The 22,500-nt window shown below is 43.7% G+C and overlaps 1 protein-coding gene across 2 annotated transcripts in view; it reads left to right on the forward strand.

Moving 5' to 3' along the window:
* The window catches only part of arhgef2b (rho/rac guanine nucleotide exchange factor (GEF) 2b), a 65,075-nt gene that overhangs the window by 2,927 nt on the left and 39,648 nt on the right, over positions 1-22,500 (forward strand). For both annotated transcript variants that reach the window (XM_077200186.1, XM_077200187.1), the window contains exons 2-5: positions 13,751-13,913; positions 19,381-19,448; positions 20,482-20,545; positions 20,687-20,819. In XM_077200186.1, coding sequence (XP_077056301.1) covers positions 13,751-13,913; positions 19,381-19,448; positions 20,482-20,545; positions 20,687-20,819 — 428 coding nt within the window. The remainder of the gene's footprint in view (positions 1-13,750; positions 13,914-19,380; positions 19,449-20,481; positions 20,546-20,686; positions 20,820-22,500) is intronic.

Here is a 22,500-nt window from a genome sequence, read left to right on the forward strand (position 1 = left end):
TGTGATTAAAAGGATAATGTTTTATAGAGACGAGAGATCTGAGATCTGAGACACAAAGCGACAGACTGAGTGAAAAGAACAAAGACAGGGAGTGCAATGAGTGAAAGATCATACCTGACACACACACACACACACACACACACACACACACACACATACACGGACGTATGTGTATAATGTTGCGTTTGCATCTTTTGACACGGTATTCTAAAACGCGGCGTCTCTAGACCTTGCGTTCTGTGTGAACGCCCGTTATCTCGCAGAATCTCAGCACCGCCGCTATGAGTAAGCTAGTCTACGCGCAATCCAGATTTGAAAGTGAAAGTAAACGCGAGCTCCCTGATGCACGCACATTATGCTGCATACAATAGCGTAGCCTATCTCCCACTTCCAGACCCATCTCTGGATGAGGAGTCGTGGCTCTGCTCTCGGTTTGCACTTTAATATATCGAGAGAGAAAGCCTACTTTGATTATGGTTGCACACTTAGTGTTTATAACACTTGACTGTTATTTATTTTGTTATTTATACTGTTTTTATTTCTCTGTTCAACTTGTCTGAAGGAGTTCAATCAGCTCTCACACACACACACACACACACACACACACACACACACACACACACACACACACACACACACACACACACACACACACACACAGCTTCAGTCAGTAGTTCTGGAAGCTCATACATACAGTAAGTCTGAAGAGATGCGTGTGAAATCAGACAGTCAGTTGAGTCTGTGGCCAAACATTTTACAGTGCTTGTATATTGTTGTCGTTTAATGCACTTCATCATTCATACTGATAAATTAGAACTGAAATGACATTCATTACAAGATTATTAGTTAAAACATTTCAAAATGCACCTGCACACTATTTTCCATTCATGAATTTTGTCAATTGAGGATTTCTATTAAATATTGTCCAAAAGTCTCCTCTCGTGTGTGTCTCGTCACACCCAGTAACTAATGATATTACATGATTATTTCTAGGAAATGCACATTTAACTGTAAAGGACTGAGCTTGAATTTAAATGCAGATAAAAAAAAATAATTTTTAACATCAGTAACATGTAAAAACCTAATTTAAAATAGAGAATTTTTTTTTCACCACATTATAATAACATTTCAATTGAACATTTAAACCCATGGTCAGCGTTACTACAGCAAACCCATGGTCAGCGTTACTACAGTAAACCCATGGTCAGCGTTACTACAGTAAACCCATGGTCAGCGTTACTACAGTAAACCCATGGTCAGCGTTACTACAGTAAACCCATGGTCAGCGTTACTACAGTAAACCCATGGTCAGCGTTACTACAGTAAACCCATGGTCAGCGATACTACAGTAAACCCATGGTCAGCGTTACTACAGTAAACCCATGGTCAGCGTTACTACAGTAAACCCATGGTCAGCGTTACTACAGTAAACCCATGGTCAGGGTTACTACAGTAAACCCATGGTCAGCGATACTACAGTAAACCCATGGTCAGCGTTACTACAGTAAACCCATGGTCAGCGATACTACAGTAAACCCATGGTCAGCGTTACTACAGTAAACCCATGGTCAGCGTTACTACAGTAAACCCATGGTCAGCGTTACTACAGTAAACCCATGGTCAGGGTTACTACAGTAAACCCATGGTCAGCGATACTACAGTAAACCCATGGTCAGCGTTACTACAGTAAACCCATGGTCAGCGTTACTACAGTAAACCCATGGTCAGCGATACTACAGTAAACCCATGGTCAGCGTTACTACAGTAAACCCATGGTCAGGGTTACTACAGTAAACCCATGGTCAGCGATACTACAGTAAACCCATGGTCAGCGTTACTACAGTAAACCCATGGTCAGCGTTACTACAGTAAACCCATGGTCAGGGTTACTACAGTAAACCCATGGTCAGCGATACTACAGTAAACCCATGGTCAGGGTTACTACAGTAAACCCATGGTCAGCGTTACTACAGTAAACCCATGGTCAGCGTTACTACAGTAAACCCATGGTCAGCGATACTACAGTAAACCCATGGTCAGGGTTACTACAGTAAACCCATGGTCAGCGTTACTACAGTAAACCCATGGTCAGCGTTACTACAGTAAACCCATGGTCAGCGATACTACAGTAAACCCATGGTCAGCGTTACTACAGTAAACCGATGGTCAGCGTTACTACAGTAAACCCATGGTCAGCGTTACTACAGTAAACCCATGGTCAGGGTTACTACAGTAAACCCATAGTCAGGGTTACTACAGTAAACCCATGGTCAGGGTTACTACAGTAAACCCATGGTCAGCGTTACTACAGTAAACCGATGGTCAGCGTTACTACAGTAAACCCATGGTCAGCGTTACTACAGTAAACCCATGGTCAGGGTTACTACAGTAAACCCATGGTCAGGGTTACTACAGTAAACCCATGGTCAGGGTTACTACAGTAAACCCATGGTCAGGGTTACTACAGTAAACCCATGGTCAGCGATACTACAGTAAACCCATGGTCAGCGTTACTACAGTAAACCCATGGTCAGCGTTACTACAGTAAACCCATGGTCAGCGATACTACAGTAAACCCATGGTCAGCGTTACTACAGTAAACCCATGGTCAGCGATACTACAGTAAACCCATGGTCAGCGATACTACAGTAAACCCATGGTCAGCGTTACTACAGTAAACCCATGGTTAGCGTTACTACAGTAAACCCATTGTCAGCGTTACTACAGTAAACCCATGGTCAGCGTTACTACAGTAAACCCATGGTCAGCGTTACTACAGTAAACCCATGGTCAGCTTTACTACAGTAAACCCATGGTCAGCGATACTACAGTAAACCCATGGTCAGCGTTACTACAGTAAACCGATGGTCAGCGTTACTACAGTAAACCCATGGTCAGGGTTACTACAGTAAACCCATGGTCAGCGATACTACAGTAAACCCATGGTCAGCGTTACTACAGTAAACCCATGGTCAGCGTTACTACAGTAAACCCATGGTCAGCGATACTACAGTAAACCCATGGTCAGCGTTACTACAGTAAACCCATGGTCAGCGTTATAACAGTAAACCCATTGTCAGCGTTACTACAGTAAACCCATGGTCAGCGTTACTACAGTAAACCCATGGTCAGCGTTACTACAGTAAACCCATGGTCAGGGTTACTACAGTAAACCCATGGTCAGCGATACTACAGTAAACCCATGGTCAGCGTTACTACAGTAAACCCATGGTCAGCGTTACTACAGTAAACCCATGGTCAGCCATACTACAGTAAACCCATGGTCAGCGTTACTACAGTAAACCCATGGTCAGCGTTACTACAGTAAACCCATGGTCAGCGTTACTACAGTAAACCCATGGTCAGCGTTACTACAGTAAACCCATGGTCAGCGTTACTACAGTAAACCCATGGTCAGCGTTACTACAGTAAACCCATGGTCAGCGATACTACAGTAAACCCATGGTCAGCGTTACTACAGTAAACCCATGGTCAGCGTTACTACAGTAAACCCATGGTCAGCGTTACTACAGTAAACCCATGGTCAGGGTTACTACAGTAAACCCATGGTCAGCGTTACTACAGTAAACCCATGCTCAGCGTTACTACAGTAAACCCATGGTCAGCGTTACTACAGTAAACCCATGGTCAGCGTTACTACAGTAAACCCATGGTCAGCGATACTACAGTAAACCCATGGTCAGCGTTACTACAGTAAACCCATGGTCAGCGTTACTACAGTAAACCCATGGTCAGCGTTACTACAGTAAACCCATGGTCAGCGATACTACAGTAAACCCATGGTCAGCGTTACTACAGTAAACCCATGGTCAGCGATACTACAGTAAACCCATGGTCAGCGTTACTACAGTAAACCCATGGTCAGCGATACTACAGTAAACCCATGGTCAGCGTTACTACAGTAAACCCATGGTCAGCGATACTACAGTAAACCCATGGTCAGCGTTACTACAGTAAACCCATGGTCAGCGTTACTACAGTAAACCCATGGTCAGCGATACTACAGTAAACCCATGGTCAGCGTTACTACAGTAAACCCATGGTCAGCGATACTACAGTAAACCCATGGTCAGCGTTACTACAGTAAACCCATGGTCAGCGATACTACAGTAAACCCATGGTCAGCGTTACTACAGTAAACCCATGGTCAGCGTTACTACAGTAAACCCATGGTCAGGGTTACTACAGTAAACCCATGGTCAGCGTTACTACAGTAAACCGATGGTCAGCGTTACTACAGTAAACCCATGGTCAGCGTTACTACAGTAAACCCATGGTCAGGGTTACTACAGTAAACCCATGGTCAGGGTTACTACAGTAAACCCATGGTCAGGGTTACTACAGTAAACCCATGGTCAGGGTTACTACAGTAAACCCATGGTCAGCGATACTACAGTAAACCCATGGTCAGCGTTACTACAGTAAACCCATGGTCAGCGTTACTACAGTAAACCCATGGTCAGCGATACTACAGTAAACCCATGGTCAGCGTTACTACAGTAAACCCATGGTCAGCGATACTACAGTAAACCCATGGTCAGCGATACTACAGTAAACCCATGGTCAGCGTTACTACAGTAAACCCATGGTTAGCGTTACTACAGTAAACCCATTGTCAGCGTTATTACAGTAAACCCATGGTCAGCGTTACTACAGTAAACCCATGGTCAGCGTTACTACAGTAAACCCATGGTCAGCTTTACTACAGTAAACCCATGGTCAGCGATACTACAGTAAACCCATGGTCAGCGTTACTACAGTAAACCGATGGTCAGCGTTACTACAGTAAACCCATGGTCAGGGTTACTACAGTAAACCCATGGTCAGCGATACTACAGTAAACCCATGGTCAGCGTTACTACAGTAAACCCATGGTCAGCGTTACTACAGTAAACCCATGGTCAGCGATACTACAGTAAACCCATGGTCAGCGTTACTACAGTAAACCCATGGTCAGCGTTATAACAGTAAACCCATTGTCAGCGTTACTACAGTAAACCCATGGTCAGCGTTACTACAGTAAACCCATGGTCAGCGTTACTACAGTAAACCCATGGTCAGGGTTACTACAGTAAACCCATGGTCAGCGATACTACAGTAAACCCATGGTCAGCGTTACTACAGTAAACCCATGGTCAGCGTTACTACAGTAAACCCATGGTCAGCCATACTACAGTAAACCCATGGTCAGCGTTACTACAGTAAACCCATGGTCAGCGTTACTACAGTAAACCCATGGTCAGCGTTACTACAGTAAACCCATGGTCAGCGTTACTACAGTAAACCCATGGTCAGCGTTACTACAGTAAACCCATGGTCAGCGTTACTACAGTAAACCCATGGTCAGCGATACTACAGTAAACCCATGGTCAGCGTTACTACAGTAAACCCATGGTCAGCGTTACTACAGTAAACCCATGGTCAGCGTTACTACAGTAAACCCATGGTCAGGGTTACTACAGTAAACCCATGGTCAGCGTTACTACAGTAAACCCATGCTCAGCGTTACTACAGTAAACCCATGGTCAGCGTTACTACAGTAAACCCATGGTCAGCGTTACTACAGTAAACCCATGGTCAGCGATACTACAGTAAACCCATGGTCAGCGTTACTACAGTAAACCCATGGTCAGCGTTACTACAGTAAACCCATGGTCAGCGTTACTACAGTAAACCCATGGTCAGCGATACTACAGTAAACCCATGGTCAGCGTTACTACAGTAAACCCATGGTCAGCGATACTACAGTAAACCCATGGTCAGCGTTACTACAGTAAACCCATGGTCAGCGATACTACAGTAAACCCATGGTCAGCGTTACTACAGTAAACCCATGGTCAGCGATACTACAGTAAACCCATGGTCAGCGTTACTACAGTAAACCCATGGTCAGCGTTACTACAGTAAACCCATGGTCAGCGATACTACAGTAAACCCATGGTCAGCGTTACTACAGTAAACCCATGGTCAGCGATACTACAGTAAACCCATGGTCAGCGTTACTACAGTAAACCCATGGTCAGCGATACTACAGTAAACCCATGGTCAGCGTTACTACAGTAAACCCATGGTCAGCGTTACTACAGTAAACCCATGGTCAGCGATACTACAGTAAACCCATGGTCAGCGTTACTACAGTACTACAGTAAACAGCGTTACTACAGTAAACCCATGGTCAGGGTTACTACAGTAAACCCATGGTCAGCGATACTACAGTAAACCCATGGTCAGCGTTACTACAGTAAACCCATGGTCAGCGATACTACAGTAAACCCATGGTCAGCGTTACTACAGTAAACCCATGGTCAGCGATACTACAGTAAACCCATGGTCAGCGTTACTACAGTAAACCCATGGTCAGTGATACTACAGTAAACCCATGGTCAGCGATACTACAGTAAACCCATGGTCAGCGTTACTACAGTAAACCCATGGTCAGCGTTACTACAGTAAACCCATGGTCAGGGTTACTACAGTAAACCCATGGTCAGCGTTACTACAGTAAACCCATGGTCAGCGTTACTACAGTAAACCCATGGTCAGCGTTACTACAGTAAACCCATGGTCAGCGATACTACAGTAAACCCATGGTCAGCGTTACTACAGTAAACCCATGGTCAGCGTTACTACAGTAAACCCATGGTCAGCGATACTACAGTAAACCCATGGTCAGCGTTACTACAGTAAACCCATGGTCAGCGTTACTACAGTAAACCCATGGTCAGCGTTACTACAGTAAACCCATGGTCAGGGTTACTACAGTAAACCCATGGTCAGCGATACTACAGTAAACCATTGGTCAGCGTTACTACAGTAAACCCATGGTCAGGGTTACTACAGTAAACCCATGGTCAGCGATACTACAGTAAACCCATGGTCAGCGTTACTACAGTAAACCCATGGTCAGGGTTACTACAGTAAACCCATGGTCAGCGTTACTACAGTAAACCCATGGTCAGCGTTACTACAGTAAACCCATGGTCAGCGTTACTACAGTAAACCCATGGTCAGCGATACTACAGTAAACCCATGGTCAGCGTTACTACAGTAAACCCATGGTCAGCGTTACTACAGTAAACCCATGGTCAGCGATACTACAGTAAACCCATGGTCAGCGTTACTACAGTAAACCCATGGTCAGCGATACTACAGTAAACCCATGGTCAGCGTTACTACAGTAAACCCATGGTCAGGGTTACTACAGTAAACCCATGGTCAGCGTTACTACAGTAAACCCATGGTCAGGGTTACTACAGTAAACCCATGGTCAGCGATACTACAGTAAACCCATGGTCAGCGTTACTACAGTAAACCCATGGTCAGGGTTACTACAGTAAACCCATGGTCAGCGTTACTACAGTAAACCCATGGTCAGCGATACTACAGTAAACCCATGGTCAGCGATACTACAGTAAACCCATGGTCAGCGATACTACAGTAAACCCATGGTCAGCGTTACTACAGTAAACCCATGGTCAGGGTTACTACAGTAAACCCATGGTCAGCGATACTACAGTAAACCATTGGTCAGCGTTACTACAGTAAACCCATGGTCAGGGTTACTACAGTAAACCCATGGTCAGCGATACTACAGTAAACCCATGGTCAGCGTTACTACAGTAAACCCATGGTCAGGGTTACTACAGTAAACCCATGGTCAGCGTTACTACAGTAAACCCATGGTCAGCGTTACTACAGTAAACCCATGGTCAGCGTTACTACAGTAAACCCATGGTCAGCGATACTACAGTAAACCCATGGTCAGCGTTACTACAGTAAACCCATGGTCAGCGTTACTACAGTAAACCCATGGTCAGCGATACTACAGTAAACCCATGGTCAGCGTTACTACAGTAAACCCATGGTCAGCGATACTACAGTAAACCCATGGTCAGCGTTACTACAGTAAACCCATGGTCAGGGTTACTACAGTAAACCCATGGTCAGCGTTACTACAGTAAACCCATGGTCAGCGATACTACAGTAAACCCATGGTCAGCGATACTACAGTAAACCCATGGTCAGCGTTACTACAGTAAACCCATGGTCAGGGTTACTACAGTAAACCCATGGTCAGCGTTACTACAGTAAACCCATGGTCAGCGTTACTACAGTAAACCCATGGTCAGCGATACTACAGTAAACCCATGGTCAGGGTTACTACAGTAAACCCATGGTCAGCGATACTACAGTAAACCCATGGTCAGCGATACTACAGTAAACCCATGGTCAGCGTTACTACAGTAAACCCATGGTCAGGGTTACTACAGTAAACCCATGGTCAGCGATACTACAGTAAACCCATGGTCAGCGATACTACAGTAAACCCATGGTCAGCGTTACTACAGTAAACCCATGGTCAGGGTTACTACAGTAAACCCATGGTCAGGGTTACTACAGTAACACACTTATCATCAGTTACTCTCTCATGTCTTTGCAAACCCGTATGACTCACGTTTTTTCCTTTGAAACACAAAAAGAGATGCTTTGAAGAATGATGTTCTCTGAGAATCATCTCCAGTTTCTCAGAAGGAAGATCGGCCTCGGGTCTGTTCTGAATGCAGATCATAACATGCAACTATAGTATTTATTTTAGGATAGCAAAAGAAATACACAAGTAACGGTACACATATTCATACCGGATCATTTAAACTCTAGGATGGACAACGATATATTTTGAATTTGCACATTTTCTTATATCTTACTCTTCTACACTCAAGTTAAATGTCACAAATTCCCAAAGTGTTTCCATCTGGGATGAAGCATGATCTTGACAGCACACAGTCTATGTTTAACAGTACGGTTACTACAAGCCATTATTTTATAACCAATTAATGTGAACCGGCTCGACCGGTTACCGGCGTACAGCATGAGATGTGCTGGGTTACTGAAGCACTGAGCACAAACCGGCTCTGTTCTCGCTCTCTCAGCGATTCACTAAAACAACAATGACATTGTCAAGTAAAAGAACCATAAAACCACATTATATCTAAACAAAATGTGTTCAAAAACCCACCAATACACAGACTTGGAGAATATGATAACAACAATACACACTCTTACTTTATTTGCTATCACTTAAAGCCTTTATCTATAATGCAGTATAAAGGTATTCATAATGTACGTTATAATGCATTATATCTTTTCACAAGTAGTTGTAGCCAAAGTTAAAAAGCATTATAATATTGGCAGATTCCTTTTTACGTCTGAAATTGGTTGTTTGTCATGCATTATACTTTCTAAAGGTGTAACAATGAATTTTAGGATTGAGTGTGATTTCATAAGCTCATGTATCAGCCATATTCACACACACTGCTGTCTCTAACTGTCTCAGCGGAGGAAACACAACACACACAGATAGTAATCGAGACACACACACACATAGAAGGAAGGCCTGTTCTTTCTGAAAGACATTGTAAAAATAGAAAAATATGTCATTCTTTACAAGTTAATGCATATATAACTGAACCTGAACCTGATGTTTAAAGTCACCATGAAATCAAAGTGGACAATTCTTAATATTTTACGGAATATTGCTGTTTATTATAAATGATTGATCAGTGCACATCATTATTGTGTTAATAATCTTGAATCAGAATAATTGATTCTCTTCTCTGATGACGAGGGCGGGGCTATAACCTGTAACTCACATGAGATCAGCCAATAGCAAACCACAACCATCCAACCAGCCAATCAGTTCCCCACCGACACAATCAAGCCCCGCCCACATCTGCTCTTGTTCCAGAAGCGTTTCACTCGACATGAAAAGACGAGTGTAACTTCCCTTTCATGCAACTTCAACCTCAGACTCTTCCACAGAAGAGGAAGTAGCGTGTTTGTACTTCCTGTTCCTGTTCAGATCTCTGACTCAAACTGGCACTGACTCCTCTCACAAACAACGCATGTTTAGTGCTCCTCTAATATGTTGATTTTTAACTCTTAGTATGGGATTGTTTGTATTAGTATGGGACAGGTGATCTTAAGGGGAAAATTAAATAATACTTTGTTCATCATGTTTGTTTTCATATGAAAGCATCAGAATTTAAACACATCCAACATGAGTGTGAAGCATGCAATATCCATCTTTTATAACCCTTGTGACCTATTTACATTACATTAATCCATTAATCCAGCGTTTTCACTTTAAAATGCTCTGCGTCCACACGAGAAAAACACAAAAATCATCTAAACGCATCACGTGTGTGTAACATGATGAAGTCTGATTGAGATGAAACCAAGAGAGCAGACATAATCATAAAGTTCCCACGCTTTCCTGCATGATTTTATTAGCGAAAATCATAGTAGCTATTCAGCGTCTCTAACGCAGCCGCCTTCACGTTTCACAGAGGAGTGTAATATGGAGGTGTTTATGCCTCATCTCAGTGTGTAGGTAGAGAAAAGGAGTGATTGTGGATGAACGAGATGATCTGAATCAGGACTGAACACACAGACACACAGATAACACACACATCTTCCAGCGACGTTTTGCTGATGTCACATTAAGGTACGAAAACATTATTTTTGAATGCTCTCTGAAGATTCAAAACTTCAAGCTTTTTAATGGTTTTAGATTGTCACAAAGCAAACAGTTTTCATAATTTATTTCCAGAGTTTCAAGTTCACTATGATAATATTTGAATGGCAAAAATAACTAATAAGACTTAACATTGAGATGCACATTTCACTGTTCTAACTGTAAGAGTCTCACAATCCATAACCAATCATAAAGAGCAAAGCTTGCATTTTCATAACTAAAAAACACAACCCCACCCAGATATACATAAACACACACTCACACACACACACACACACGTAGTGTTTCCATTATTTATGGGGACTTTCCATAGACATAATGATTTCTATACTGTACAAACTGTATATTCTATTCCCTTACACTAACCCTACCCCTAAACCTACCCATCACACACACACACTCACACACACACACACACACACACTCACACACACACACACACACACACACACACACACACACACACACACACACACACACACACACAAGCGTGGTCTGCACACGCAAGGTCTCTCGCTCGCTTACCTCTGCCGTGCGCGCGGTTTGGAGCACAATATCTTTACTCTAGATTACGGGATATTTAACTAATTTGCGGTATAACTAGTCGATCGCGAGTGGCTCAACAGGTAGATTGATAGATAAACTCATCTTTCAGGCATTTTACCTACCGGGTTGACACTTAAGCGTGAGAAATCGGGGGTGTGGCGTGAGAGCGTGAGAATTGGGTCAATTGCGTGTGTCTCACGCTCAATGCGTGAGAGTTGGCAGCCCTGCTATATGTTACTGGTATGAATCAGATATGAAGCATATGCTTCAATAAATCCACAATACAGGTTCAGTAGGAACGCCACTGCTTCTCCACATCATCCAGGGCAATACACGAGGAAAGAGCCGGATCTTCTGCTGATATCCCACACAGCATCATCGTGTCGGCCCAGATGCGGCCCACATCTGCTTATGCGGTGAATCCACATGTGCCAGATGTGTCAGTGAGGGTTTAATAGACGTCTAACCACAGCCCAAGAATAGACGCATAGTACATGTCAAAGAAATAAAACCAAACACCTTGTAATCACTGTTGACTTTGCTCACATGATGGAATATCAGACATCTCGCAAGTTATTTTGGCAAAAACGACATGTAACTAAACTCAAGGTTATTTTTGCTGTAAGTGTGTCACTCATAGCCGGACTATAGCGGGTCTATAGTTAATCTAGACGGAGAAATTACGGCTGTTGCTTGCTGGGAAGTATTGAGAAATGTGTAAACCACAATTGAACTTTAGAAATCATGAAAATGCATTAGGGCTTTCTAGGGATGCACTCATACAAACATTTTGGCCCGATGCCGATAACTGAAAATTCTTTATATTTGAAAGCAGATAATAGATATATTAGCCGATAATTCTAAATCCAAATTTTTATATCATTTTTGAGAGCCTGATTACAAAAACAAAAGTCTCACCATTAAAATCCATGTCCCAAACACATAGCTGTATCTTAGAGAGTGCAAATGTAGACTGCGAGTGAATTACTCACACCTTAAATTCTAAATTAATTATTAACATTTGAACAGAAATGAGAGCAGATTTCTACAAACTGTGGCATTGTAGAGCATGAACGCACCGGCCAATCACAAGCGTATCTGTCAAGCACATGAACACACCGGCCAATCACAGGCGTGTCTGTTGAGCGCATGAACACACCGGCCAATCACAGCCGTGTCTGTTGAGCGCATGAACACACCGGCCAATCACAGCCGTGTCTGTTGAGCGTATGAATGCACCGACCAATCACAAGCGTATCTGTCAAGCGCATGAACACACCGGCGATTCACAGCCGTGTCTGTTGATTGTATGAATGCAACGGGCAATCACAGGCGTGTCTGTTGAGCGCATGAATGCACCGACCAATCACAAGCGTATCTGTCAAGCGCATGAACACACCGGCCAATCACAGCCGTGTCTGTTGATTGTATGAATGCAACGGCCAATCACAGGCGTGTCTGTTGAGCGTATGAACGCAACGGCCAATCACAGGCGTATCTATTGAGTGTATGAATGCAACGGCCAATCACAGCCGTGTCTGTTGAGCGTATGAATGCAACGGCCAATCACAGGCGTGTCTGTTGAGCGTATGAATGCAACGGCCAATCACAGGCGTGTCTGTTGAGCGTATGAATGCACCGACCAATCACAAGCGTATCTGTCAAGCGCATGAACACACCGGCCAATCACAGCCGTGTCTGTTGATTGTATGAATGCAACGGCCAATCACAGGCGTGTCTGTTGAGCGTATGAACGCAACGGCCAATCACAGGCGTATCTATTGAGTGTATGAATGCAACGGCCAATCACAGCCGTGTCTGTTGAGCGTATGAATGCAACGGCCAATCACAGGCGTGTCTGTTGAGCGTATGAATGCAACGGCCAATCACAGGCGTGTCTGTTGAGCGTATGAATGCAACGGCCAATCACAAGCGTATCTGTCAAGCGCATGAACACACCGGCCAATCACAGCCGTGTCTGTTGATTGTATGAATGCAACGGCCAATCACAGGCGTGTCTGTTGAGCGTATGAATGCAACGGCCAATCACAGGCGTATCTGTTGAGTGTATGAACGCAACGGCCAATCACAGGCGTATCTGTTGAGTGTATGAATGCAACGGCCAATCACAGCCGTGTCTGTTGAGCGTATGAATGCAACGGCCAATCACAGGCGTGTCTGTTGAGCGTATGAATGCAACGGCCAATCACAGGCGTGTCTGTTGAGCGTATGAATGCAACGGCCAATCACAGGCGTATCTGTTGAGTGTATGAACGCAACGGCCAATCACAGGCGTGTCTGTTGAGTGTATGAACGCAACGGCCAATCACAGGCCTATCTGTTGAGTGTATGAACGCAACGGCCAATCACAGGCGTATCTGTTGAGCACATGAACGCAACGGCCAATCAGAGATCTGCTCCTCTTATAGCCAATGGTGAAGACGCAATGTAAAGAAGAGACTGATGATGTGCTGAACTGATAACTGATATTCATATTGCTAAGATATTAAGAGTTTATAAGATCCCAGCATGCATTGCAGCATGAATAAATGATGTGTTTACTGTTAAAGGATTATTGTTTGCTTAATTTAAAGAAACACTAGTTTTCTGTCATTGTAGTGATGTAAAGATTTGATGCTCTGTGTGCAGAATAAGGAGAAGGAGCGGATGAAGGCACGTGAGAAGGAGACGAAGGAGCGTGAGTCTCGGTTCAGCAACGGTCACCTGTTCACCTCTCTCAGTGTTTCTGCCACCACTCTCTGCTCCGCCTGCAACAAGAGCATCACTGCCAAAGAAGCGCTCAGCTGCCCCAGTAAGTCCCACACACACCAGCTTTAACCTCAGCATTACACCAGTGAGTCCCACACACACCAGCTTTAACCTCAGCATTACACCAGTGAGCCCCACACACACCAGCTTTAACCTCAGCATTACACCAGTGAGTCCCACACACACCAGCTTTAACCTCAGCATTACACCAGTGAGTCCCACACACACCAGCTTTAACCTCAGCATTACACCACTGAGTCCCACACACACTCCACACAGTCCAGTGCTACTGCTAGTATGGAATAAAGAGACTGTCAAAAATAATACGTGCATAAATCAAAACCATAGTTGCGTAATTCTAAAATTACGCAAGCGTATCGTCAGTTCTGGCAGGTCACGTCAGTCGATCTTGCATCAGTGACTCTCAGCTGATCCTCGACCTGTAGGAATACGACACTATCACTGTATTCATATATAATATCAGCAGCTGTGGTGTTTCTCAGGAGCTGATACCCTCCTCCCTCCCCAGCTCCTCCTGTCTCACTCACGATCTGGCATTCTGATTCAGAATAAAATCTTGAATTATGTTGTACTTTAAAATATTATGAATGATATCTGCAATACATTCACATTGATAATCCAGCCTGTATGCTAACTGTCAATCATATTTGACGATAGTGGTCCTGACAGAAATGACTTTATGAGGGTACGATTCCAGAATACAGATGCAACATTTGCTACGTGTGTTTGAGTTGATCTACGACTGATTTAGTTTATACACACGAAATATAGCTTTACAATTGCTGTACGTAAACCTGTAGGTGTGTTGTAAACCTGTAGATTATTTGTCACGGAACAGGTAAGGAAAAAAGTGTGAGGACTCAAGTGCAGGAGAAATTATATTTATTTACAAAAGAAAACATAAACACAAAACAAAACCCACGAGGGGGAAAACATAACTAATACATATAAAACAAAAATAGAACATGAAACTTACAGGAGGATCACAGGGAACAGGAAACATTAGACAACGATCCGACAAAGACTGCAAACAAGAGGAGACTTAAGAAGGGAACAAATCAAGAGGGGACAGGTGGAAGAACTCAAACAATAATCAGGTAACGAGGGGGAGGGATCAGACAAGGACAAGAGCACATGGCCCACAATAACAAAACACCCATGTGCAACACAAGACAGGACAGGCATGTGACATTATTAAGGCTAAATCTTGTTAATGGAGTAATCCCACTTGCGTTCTCATTTCAGAGGTGTTCTGAGTAAATTATGGTTTTGATTTATGCACGTATTATTTTTGACAGTCTCTTTATTCAATTCTGCTGACCTTTGACCTTAACGTTAAACGCCTCAACCTCTGACCCTTCTCAGAGAAAAGCTCATCACTTCTTGTCACTGCAGTAAATACACTGTTTTATTCACACACAGAAGAAATCTTATATAAATAGGACCTGAGAAACTTCTCCTCTGGCCTACGAACCAACAGTGTATGATTATGATTTAGGGAGGATTACAGGTCAAAGGTCAGATTGGATCAGAACATTCACAATATTTATCCAGTTCATCTGGTTAGGGGTCGGAGTCATCACGCCGGTATGGAGACGAGTTTGTTGAGGTGTCCATGAGGCCTTCACAGTGTTGATGAGGCTAGTTGGCACTTCAGGGATGCGCTGTCGTCGTGTCCATGTGATGATCCTTCATCAGATCCGGATACGGCCTGGATCCGGCGGACTGCGGTAAACCTCGGGATAAACAGAGAGACTAATATTAGCGTAGATGCCATTCTTCTTATGATGTAACGAGTACATCAGGATTTATGGGAAGTGTTCCCAGTTCCGGCTGACCTAATCTAAGCAGCCTAATATTGAATTATAGAAGTCTATAGAGTGTTATGTGTATGCTAGGTCAAAGAGATGTGTTTTTAGTCTAGCTTTGAACTGACAGACTGTGTCTGCTTCCCGGACAATGTTAGGAAGATTGTTCCAAAGCTTTGGTGCTAAATAGGAAAAGGATCTACCGCCAGCAGTCGATTTATATATTCTAGGTATTATTAACTGGCCAGAACTTTGAGATCGCAATAGACGTGAAGGACTATAATGCGTTAAGAGCTTGCTCAAGTACTGGGGAGCTAAACCATTTAGTGCTTTGTAAGTAATCAGCAATATTTTTAAATGTATATGATGTTTAATAGGGAGCCAATGCAGTGTTGACAGAACCGGGCTAATATGGTCGTACTTCCTGGTTCTGGTAAGAACTCTAGCGGCTGCGTTTTGGACCAGCTGTAGTTTGTTTATTAAGCGTGCAGGGCAACCACCCAGTAGATCATTACAATAATCTAGCCTTGATGTCATGAACGCATGAACCAATTGTTCTGCATTTTTAATTAAGGTTCCTAACTGACGACGAAGACTTAACAGAGCAGCATCAAGTGTTAGACAGTATTCTAGGTTATTACGTGTGGAAGTTTTTCCAATAATTGGAATCTCTGTTTTTTCAGAATTTAGTAGTAGGAAATTACTAGTCATCCAGTTTTTGATATCAACTATGCATTCTGATAATTTTGTGAATTGGTGAGTTTCATTAGGTTTGGAAGAAATATAGAGCTGAGCATCATCAGCATAACAGTGAAAACTAATGCCATGTTTCCTAATGATATCTCCTAAAGGTAGCATGTACAGAGTGAACAGCAGCGGTCCTAGTACTGAGCCTTGTGGTACGCCATACTGAACTTGTGATCAATAAGACATCTCTACATTTACTGCTACAAACTGATAACGGTCAGATAAATATGATTTAAACCATGCTAATGCAATTCCACTAATGCCGACATAGTTTTCTAGTCTATTTAAGAGAATGTTGTGGTCAATGGTGTCAAATGCAGCACTAAGATCAAGTAACACTAATAGAGAGATACAACCACGATCGAAGGATAATAGCAAATCATTTGTGACTTTAATGAGAGCTGTCTCAGTGCTATGGTGCGGTCTAAATCCTGACTGGAAATCCTCACAGATATCATTTCTTTCTAAAAAAAAACACAGTTGTGAGGTTACTGCCTTTTCTAGTATCTTTGACAGAAAAGGCAGGTTCGAGATCGGCCTGTAATTGACTAATTCTGTAGGATCAAGTTGCATTTTTAATAAGCGGTTTAATTATAGCCAGCTTAAAGGGTTTTGGTACGTATCCTAATGACAAAGATGAATTAATGATATTAAGAAGAGGATCTATGACTTCTGGAAGCATCTCTTTCAATGGTTTAGTCGGTATAGGGTCTAACATACATGTCGTCGATTGATTTAACGAGTTTAGAAAATTCTTCCTCTCCCATAGCAATAAATGAATCGAAGTTTTCGTCAGTGAGACTACACTGCACTGCCGGATGCGAGACTGTAGTAGACGGTTGCATAGTTATAATTTTCTCCCTGATATTATGTGGTGCTTGGAAATTTTTCGTTAATTTAGCCACTTATTCAAATAAATACCTAGAGTTTTGTTTATTTTCTTCTAATAGTGTTGAAAAATAAGCAGATCTAGCAGTTTTAAGGCCTCTCTGTATGTAATCATGCTAAAATACCTCTAGTTTTGTTTTCTTCCAGTTTTCTGTTTCTTTGTTTTCTTTTTGTTTTTCCTTCTGACATCACAGCATTAGCAGATAAAGCTCTTCTTCTGCTGTTGTTGTACAGAACGAGCTCTTTTGTTGTGTTGATGTTCAAACCAAGCCCCTCCCCCCACACACTCAACACATGCACAGACTCTCACACACACACACACACACACACACACACACACACACACACACACACACACACACACACACACACACACACTCACTCACTCACGCCTGTAATCTGGAGTCTGAGGGACCGAGGCTTTGTGAAGATTAACTCACAGTCTGTCACACACTCAACACATGCTCACTCTCTCAGACACACACACACACACACACACACTCTCAGACATACACACACACACGCTTTTTTTGTGTTTCTAAGGTTCACACAAAGCCTGTCGATGATATTGAGTGTGTCCAAGGTCACACACACACACACACACACACACACACACACACACACACACACACACACACACACACACACACACACACACACACACACACACACACACACACACATTGGCTTGAAGCATCTGACCTTCACTGAGAGACACAAGATTCAGTCGAGTCGATATTATTGACAAACTCTCGATCTCAAACATCTACAGATACAATCCACACAATAGAAGAGTTCACACTATTATGTGAGTGAGTGTGTGTGTGTGTGTGAGTGTGTGTGTGTGTGTGTGTGTGTGTGTGTGTGTGTGTGTGTGTGTGTGTGTGAGTGTGTGTGTGTGTGTGTGTGTGTGTGTGTGTGTGTGTGTGTGTGTGTGTGTGTGTGTCCGTTGAATCATGTCACCCAGGGCTGCTGTTGACCAGGACAAAGGCATGTCTGTTAAGAGCAGCGACAGCACTCACACACACACACACACACACACACACACACACACACACACACACACACACACACACACACACACACACACACACACACACACACACACACACACACACACACTCACACACACACACACACTCACACACACTCACACACACACACACACACACACACACACACACACTCACACACACACTCACACACACACACACACACACACACACACACACACACACACACACACTCACACACACACACACACACACACACACACACACTCACACACACACACACACACACACACACACACACACACACACACACACTCACACACACACACACACACACACTCACACACACACACACACACACACACTCACACACACACACACACACACACACACACACACACACACACACACACTCACACACACACACACACACACACTCACACACACACTCACACACACACACACACACACACACACACACACACACACACACACACACACACACACACACCCACACACACACACACTCACACACACACACACACACACACACACACGTGTTTCCTCAGATCGAGATCTTCAGATATACGCAGATTTAATGGAGTTCCCGTCAGAGAAAGTGTTTTACTGATGATCTCAGGAATCGGAGCGGGCGACAGCACTGCAACATCATCTCGCTGCTTTACTCCAGATGAGTGTGTGTTACCGTCGGCCACTTTCACTCTGATTTGCGATAGTTTTCTTGATGGAGAGATGCTCATCATATCTGGGTATCACAGTTAGCCTATAACACGCTGTCACAGGGTTATTGCTCAGCATTGCTGGAGTGGTGTAGATCACCGCTGGTCCGGTTCTGTGTGTGAGCGGGCCAGAACTCCCAGAACTCCTCATGTTTACTCGGACCACAGATGAGGTGTCCTGAAACACTCAGTGTACTGAAGATAAACGTCAGCTTCTGCTTCAGTCTGTGTCTGATGGTTCTATTATGAGAGTAATAATAAATGATGTAGTTGTTGTTCTTCCTGTTTCCCAGCCTGTAATGTGACGATCCACAACCGCTGCCGGGACACACTGGCCAACTGTGCCAAGATGAAGCAGAAGGTACACTCTTATTCAACATCTTATTCAACATATACAGAATAACATATCGTGTTAATGGATTTCAATATATTGAATAATACATAAGGAATTGCAGCTTTTCATATATTGAAAAATATGTGACAATACTAATATATCATAATGTCATTTTATATTCAGTAATACACTTTATAATATATAGATGTATATGTGATCAGATATGATCCTGCATGTGTATATTTACTCATGCAGCATAAACACACATATATAATGTAATATATTTTTTTATCATTTACAGTTATGCTATTTTTGTCTTCATTTATAATTTTTTTTTATAAAATACAAAAATATAAGCACTAGTTTCCCATGTGTGGAAATGTGTTATGTAATATTGCATTATATTTTTGTTACGTAACTCATGACGATTACCGATTATTGGCCGATGTATCGGTGCATCCCTAATTATTATACATTTTATATTTTATCCTGTCAGCATTTATTCGTATGTCTTTCCAGACCCATAAGGCTTCTGTTCATCCATTATAATGAAATCTGGGAGATTTCCGTCCCTCCATGGAATCGCTTGTTATGATGAACAGATTTATAGGCTTTTATTCATTATAAACATGGATCAGCTGATGGACATTTGAGCTTCCGTTACAATATTTAATGTTCAGGATGTGTCTTGGCCACTGTTTAAACCGTACATAAATACAAGTCTCATTTAAATCTACTCACATACAGTGATCATGTCTCTTCAGAAGAATCCGATGAAACGGCTCTTTGTATGGATGACTTTTATGATCTTGTTTTGTGCTTCATTATGAAGGAATATTAAAAATATCAGTGCTTGTGTTGTAGAGATGAACAGAAGTCTCAGAACAACACGAGGAGAGCAAACGATGACGATAGTAAATTATCAAGAGAACTTAATGTTACACAGAATAAAGGAAAGGTTGAGGATATTCAGTATTTCTGTTGCTTTGCCTGGTTTCTGAACTGATGAAAGTGTGTACATGCATGTGACATCATCATCTGACACATTAATGCACCGCAGCAACAGAGGCTGGCGCTGGTCCGGAACGCCGCAACTTTACATAACGTGGCCCTGCGTAGCAAGAGTGAGTCCCTCTAATATCTCCTGTTTAATTCTTCCTCATGACGGATTCCTCTTGCTAATCCGTAATAATAGTGATAGTCACCTCAGCTGAGGTCGTGTGTGTGTGTGTGTGTGACGAGGCCGTTACTGTTCTGCTCCACAGACCCGATCCTGAAGGAGAGGCCGAGCTCTGCTGTGTACGCCTCCGAGACGCTCCGACAGTCGTTCCTCAGCGCGCGCAAGGGCCGATCCACACTGTCCCTCAACAAGAGCGTCTCCACCAACAACATCGCAGGGTACACACACTCTTACACTCGCGTGTGTGTGTGTGTGTGTGTGTGTGTGTGTGAGTGTGTGTGTGTGAGTGTGTGTGATCCACACTGTCCCTCAACAAGAGCGTCTCCACCAACAACATCGCAGGGTACACACACTCTTACACTCGTGTGTGTGTGTGTGTGTGTGTGTGTGTGTGTGTGTGTGTGTGTGTGTGTGATCCACACTGTCCCTCAACAAGAGCGTCTCCACCAACAACATCGCAGGGTACACACACTCTTACACTCGTGTGTGTGTGTGTGTGTGTGTGTGTGTGTGTGTGTGTGTGTGTGTGTGAGTGTGTGTGTGTGTGTGTGTGAGTGTGTGTGTGTGTGTGTGTGTGATCCACACTGTCCCTCAACAAGAGCGTCTCCACCAACAACATCGCAGGGTACACACACTCTTACACTCGTGTGTGTGTGTGTGTGTGTGTGTGTGTGTGTGTGTGTGTGAGTGTGTGTGTGTGTGTGTGTGAGTGTGTGTGTGTGTGTGTGTGTGATCCACACTGTCCCTCAACAAGAGCGTCTCCACCAACAACATCGCAGGGTACACACACTCTTACACTCGTGTGTGTGTGTGTGTGTGTGTGTGTGTGTGTGTGTGTGTGTGTGTGTGTGATCCACACTGTCCCTCAACAAGAGCGTCTCCACCAACAACATCGCAGGGTACACACACTCTTACACTCGTGTGTGTGTGTGTGTGTGTGTGTGTGTGTGTGTGTGTGTGTGTGTGTGTGTGTGTGTGTGTGAGTGTGTGTGTGTGTGTGTGTGTGTGTGTGATCCACACTGTCCCTCAACAAGAGCGTCTCCACCAACAACATCGCAGGGTACACACACTCTTACACTCGTGTGTGTGTGTGTGTGTGTGTGTGTGTGTGTGTGTGTGTGTGTGTGTGTGTGTGTGTGTGTGCGAGTGTGTGTGTGTGATCCACACTGTTCCTCAACAAGAGCGTCTCCACCAACAACATCGCAGGGTACACACACTCTTACACTCGTGTGTGTGTGTGTGTGTGTGTGTGAGTGTGTGTGTGTGTGTGTGTGTGATCCACACTGTCCCTCAACAAGAGCGTCTCCACCAACAACATCGCAGGGTACACACACTCTTACACTCGTGTGTGTGTGTGTGTGTGTGTGTGTGTGTGTGAGTGTGTGTGTGTGTGTGTGTGATCCACACTGTCCCTCAACAAGAGCGTCTCCACCAACAACATCGCTGGGTACACACACTCTTACACTCGTGTGTGTGTGTGTGTGTGTGTGTGTGTGTGTGTGTGTGAGTGTGTGTGTGTGTGTGTGTGTGTGTGTGTGATCCACACTGTCCCTCAACAAGAGCGTCTCCACCAACAACATCGCAGGGTACACACACTCTTACACTCGTGTGTGTGTGTGTGTGTGTGTGTGTGTGTGTGTGTGTGTGTGTGTGTGTGAGTGTGTGTGTGTGATCCACACTGTCCCTCAACAAGAGCGTCTCCACCAACAACATCGCAGGGTACACACACTCTTACACTCGTGTGTGTGTGTGTGTGTGTGTGTGTGTGAGTGTGTGTGTGTGTGTGTGTGTGTGTGTGTGTGATCCACACTGTCCCTCAACAAGAGCGTCTCCACCAACAACATCGCAGGGTACACACACTCTTACACTCGTGTGTGTGTGTGTGTGTGTGTGTGTGTG

Source organism: Siphateles boraxobius, unplaced genomic scaffold, assembly GCF_051911475.1.
Source record: "Siphateles boraxobius isolate OS27281-9 unplaced genomic scaffold, OSU_SipBor_1 45, whole genome shotgun sequence".
Lineage (NCBI taxonomy): Eukaryota > Metazoa > Chordata > Actinopteri > Cypriniformes > Leuciscidae > Siphateles > Siphateles boraxobius.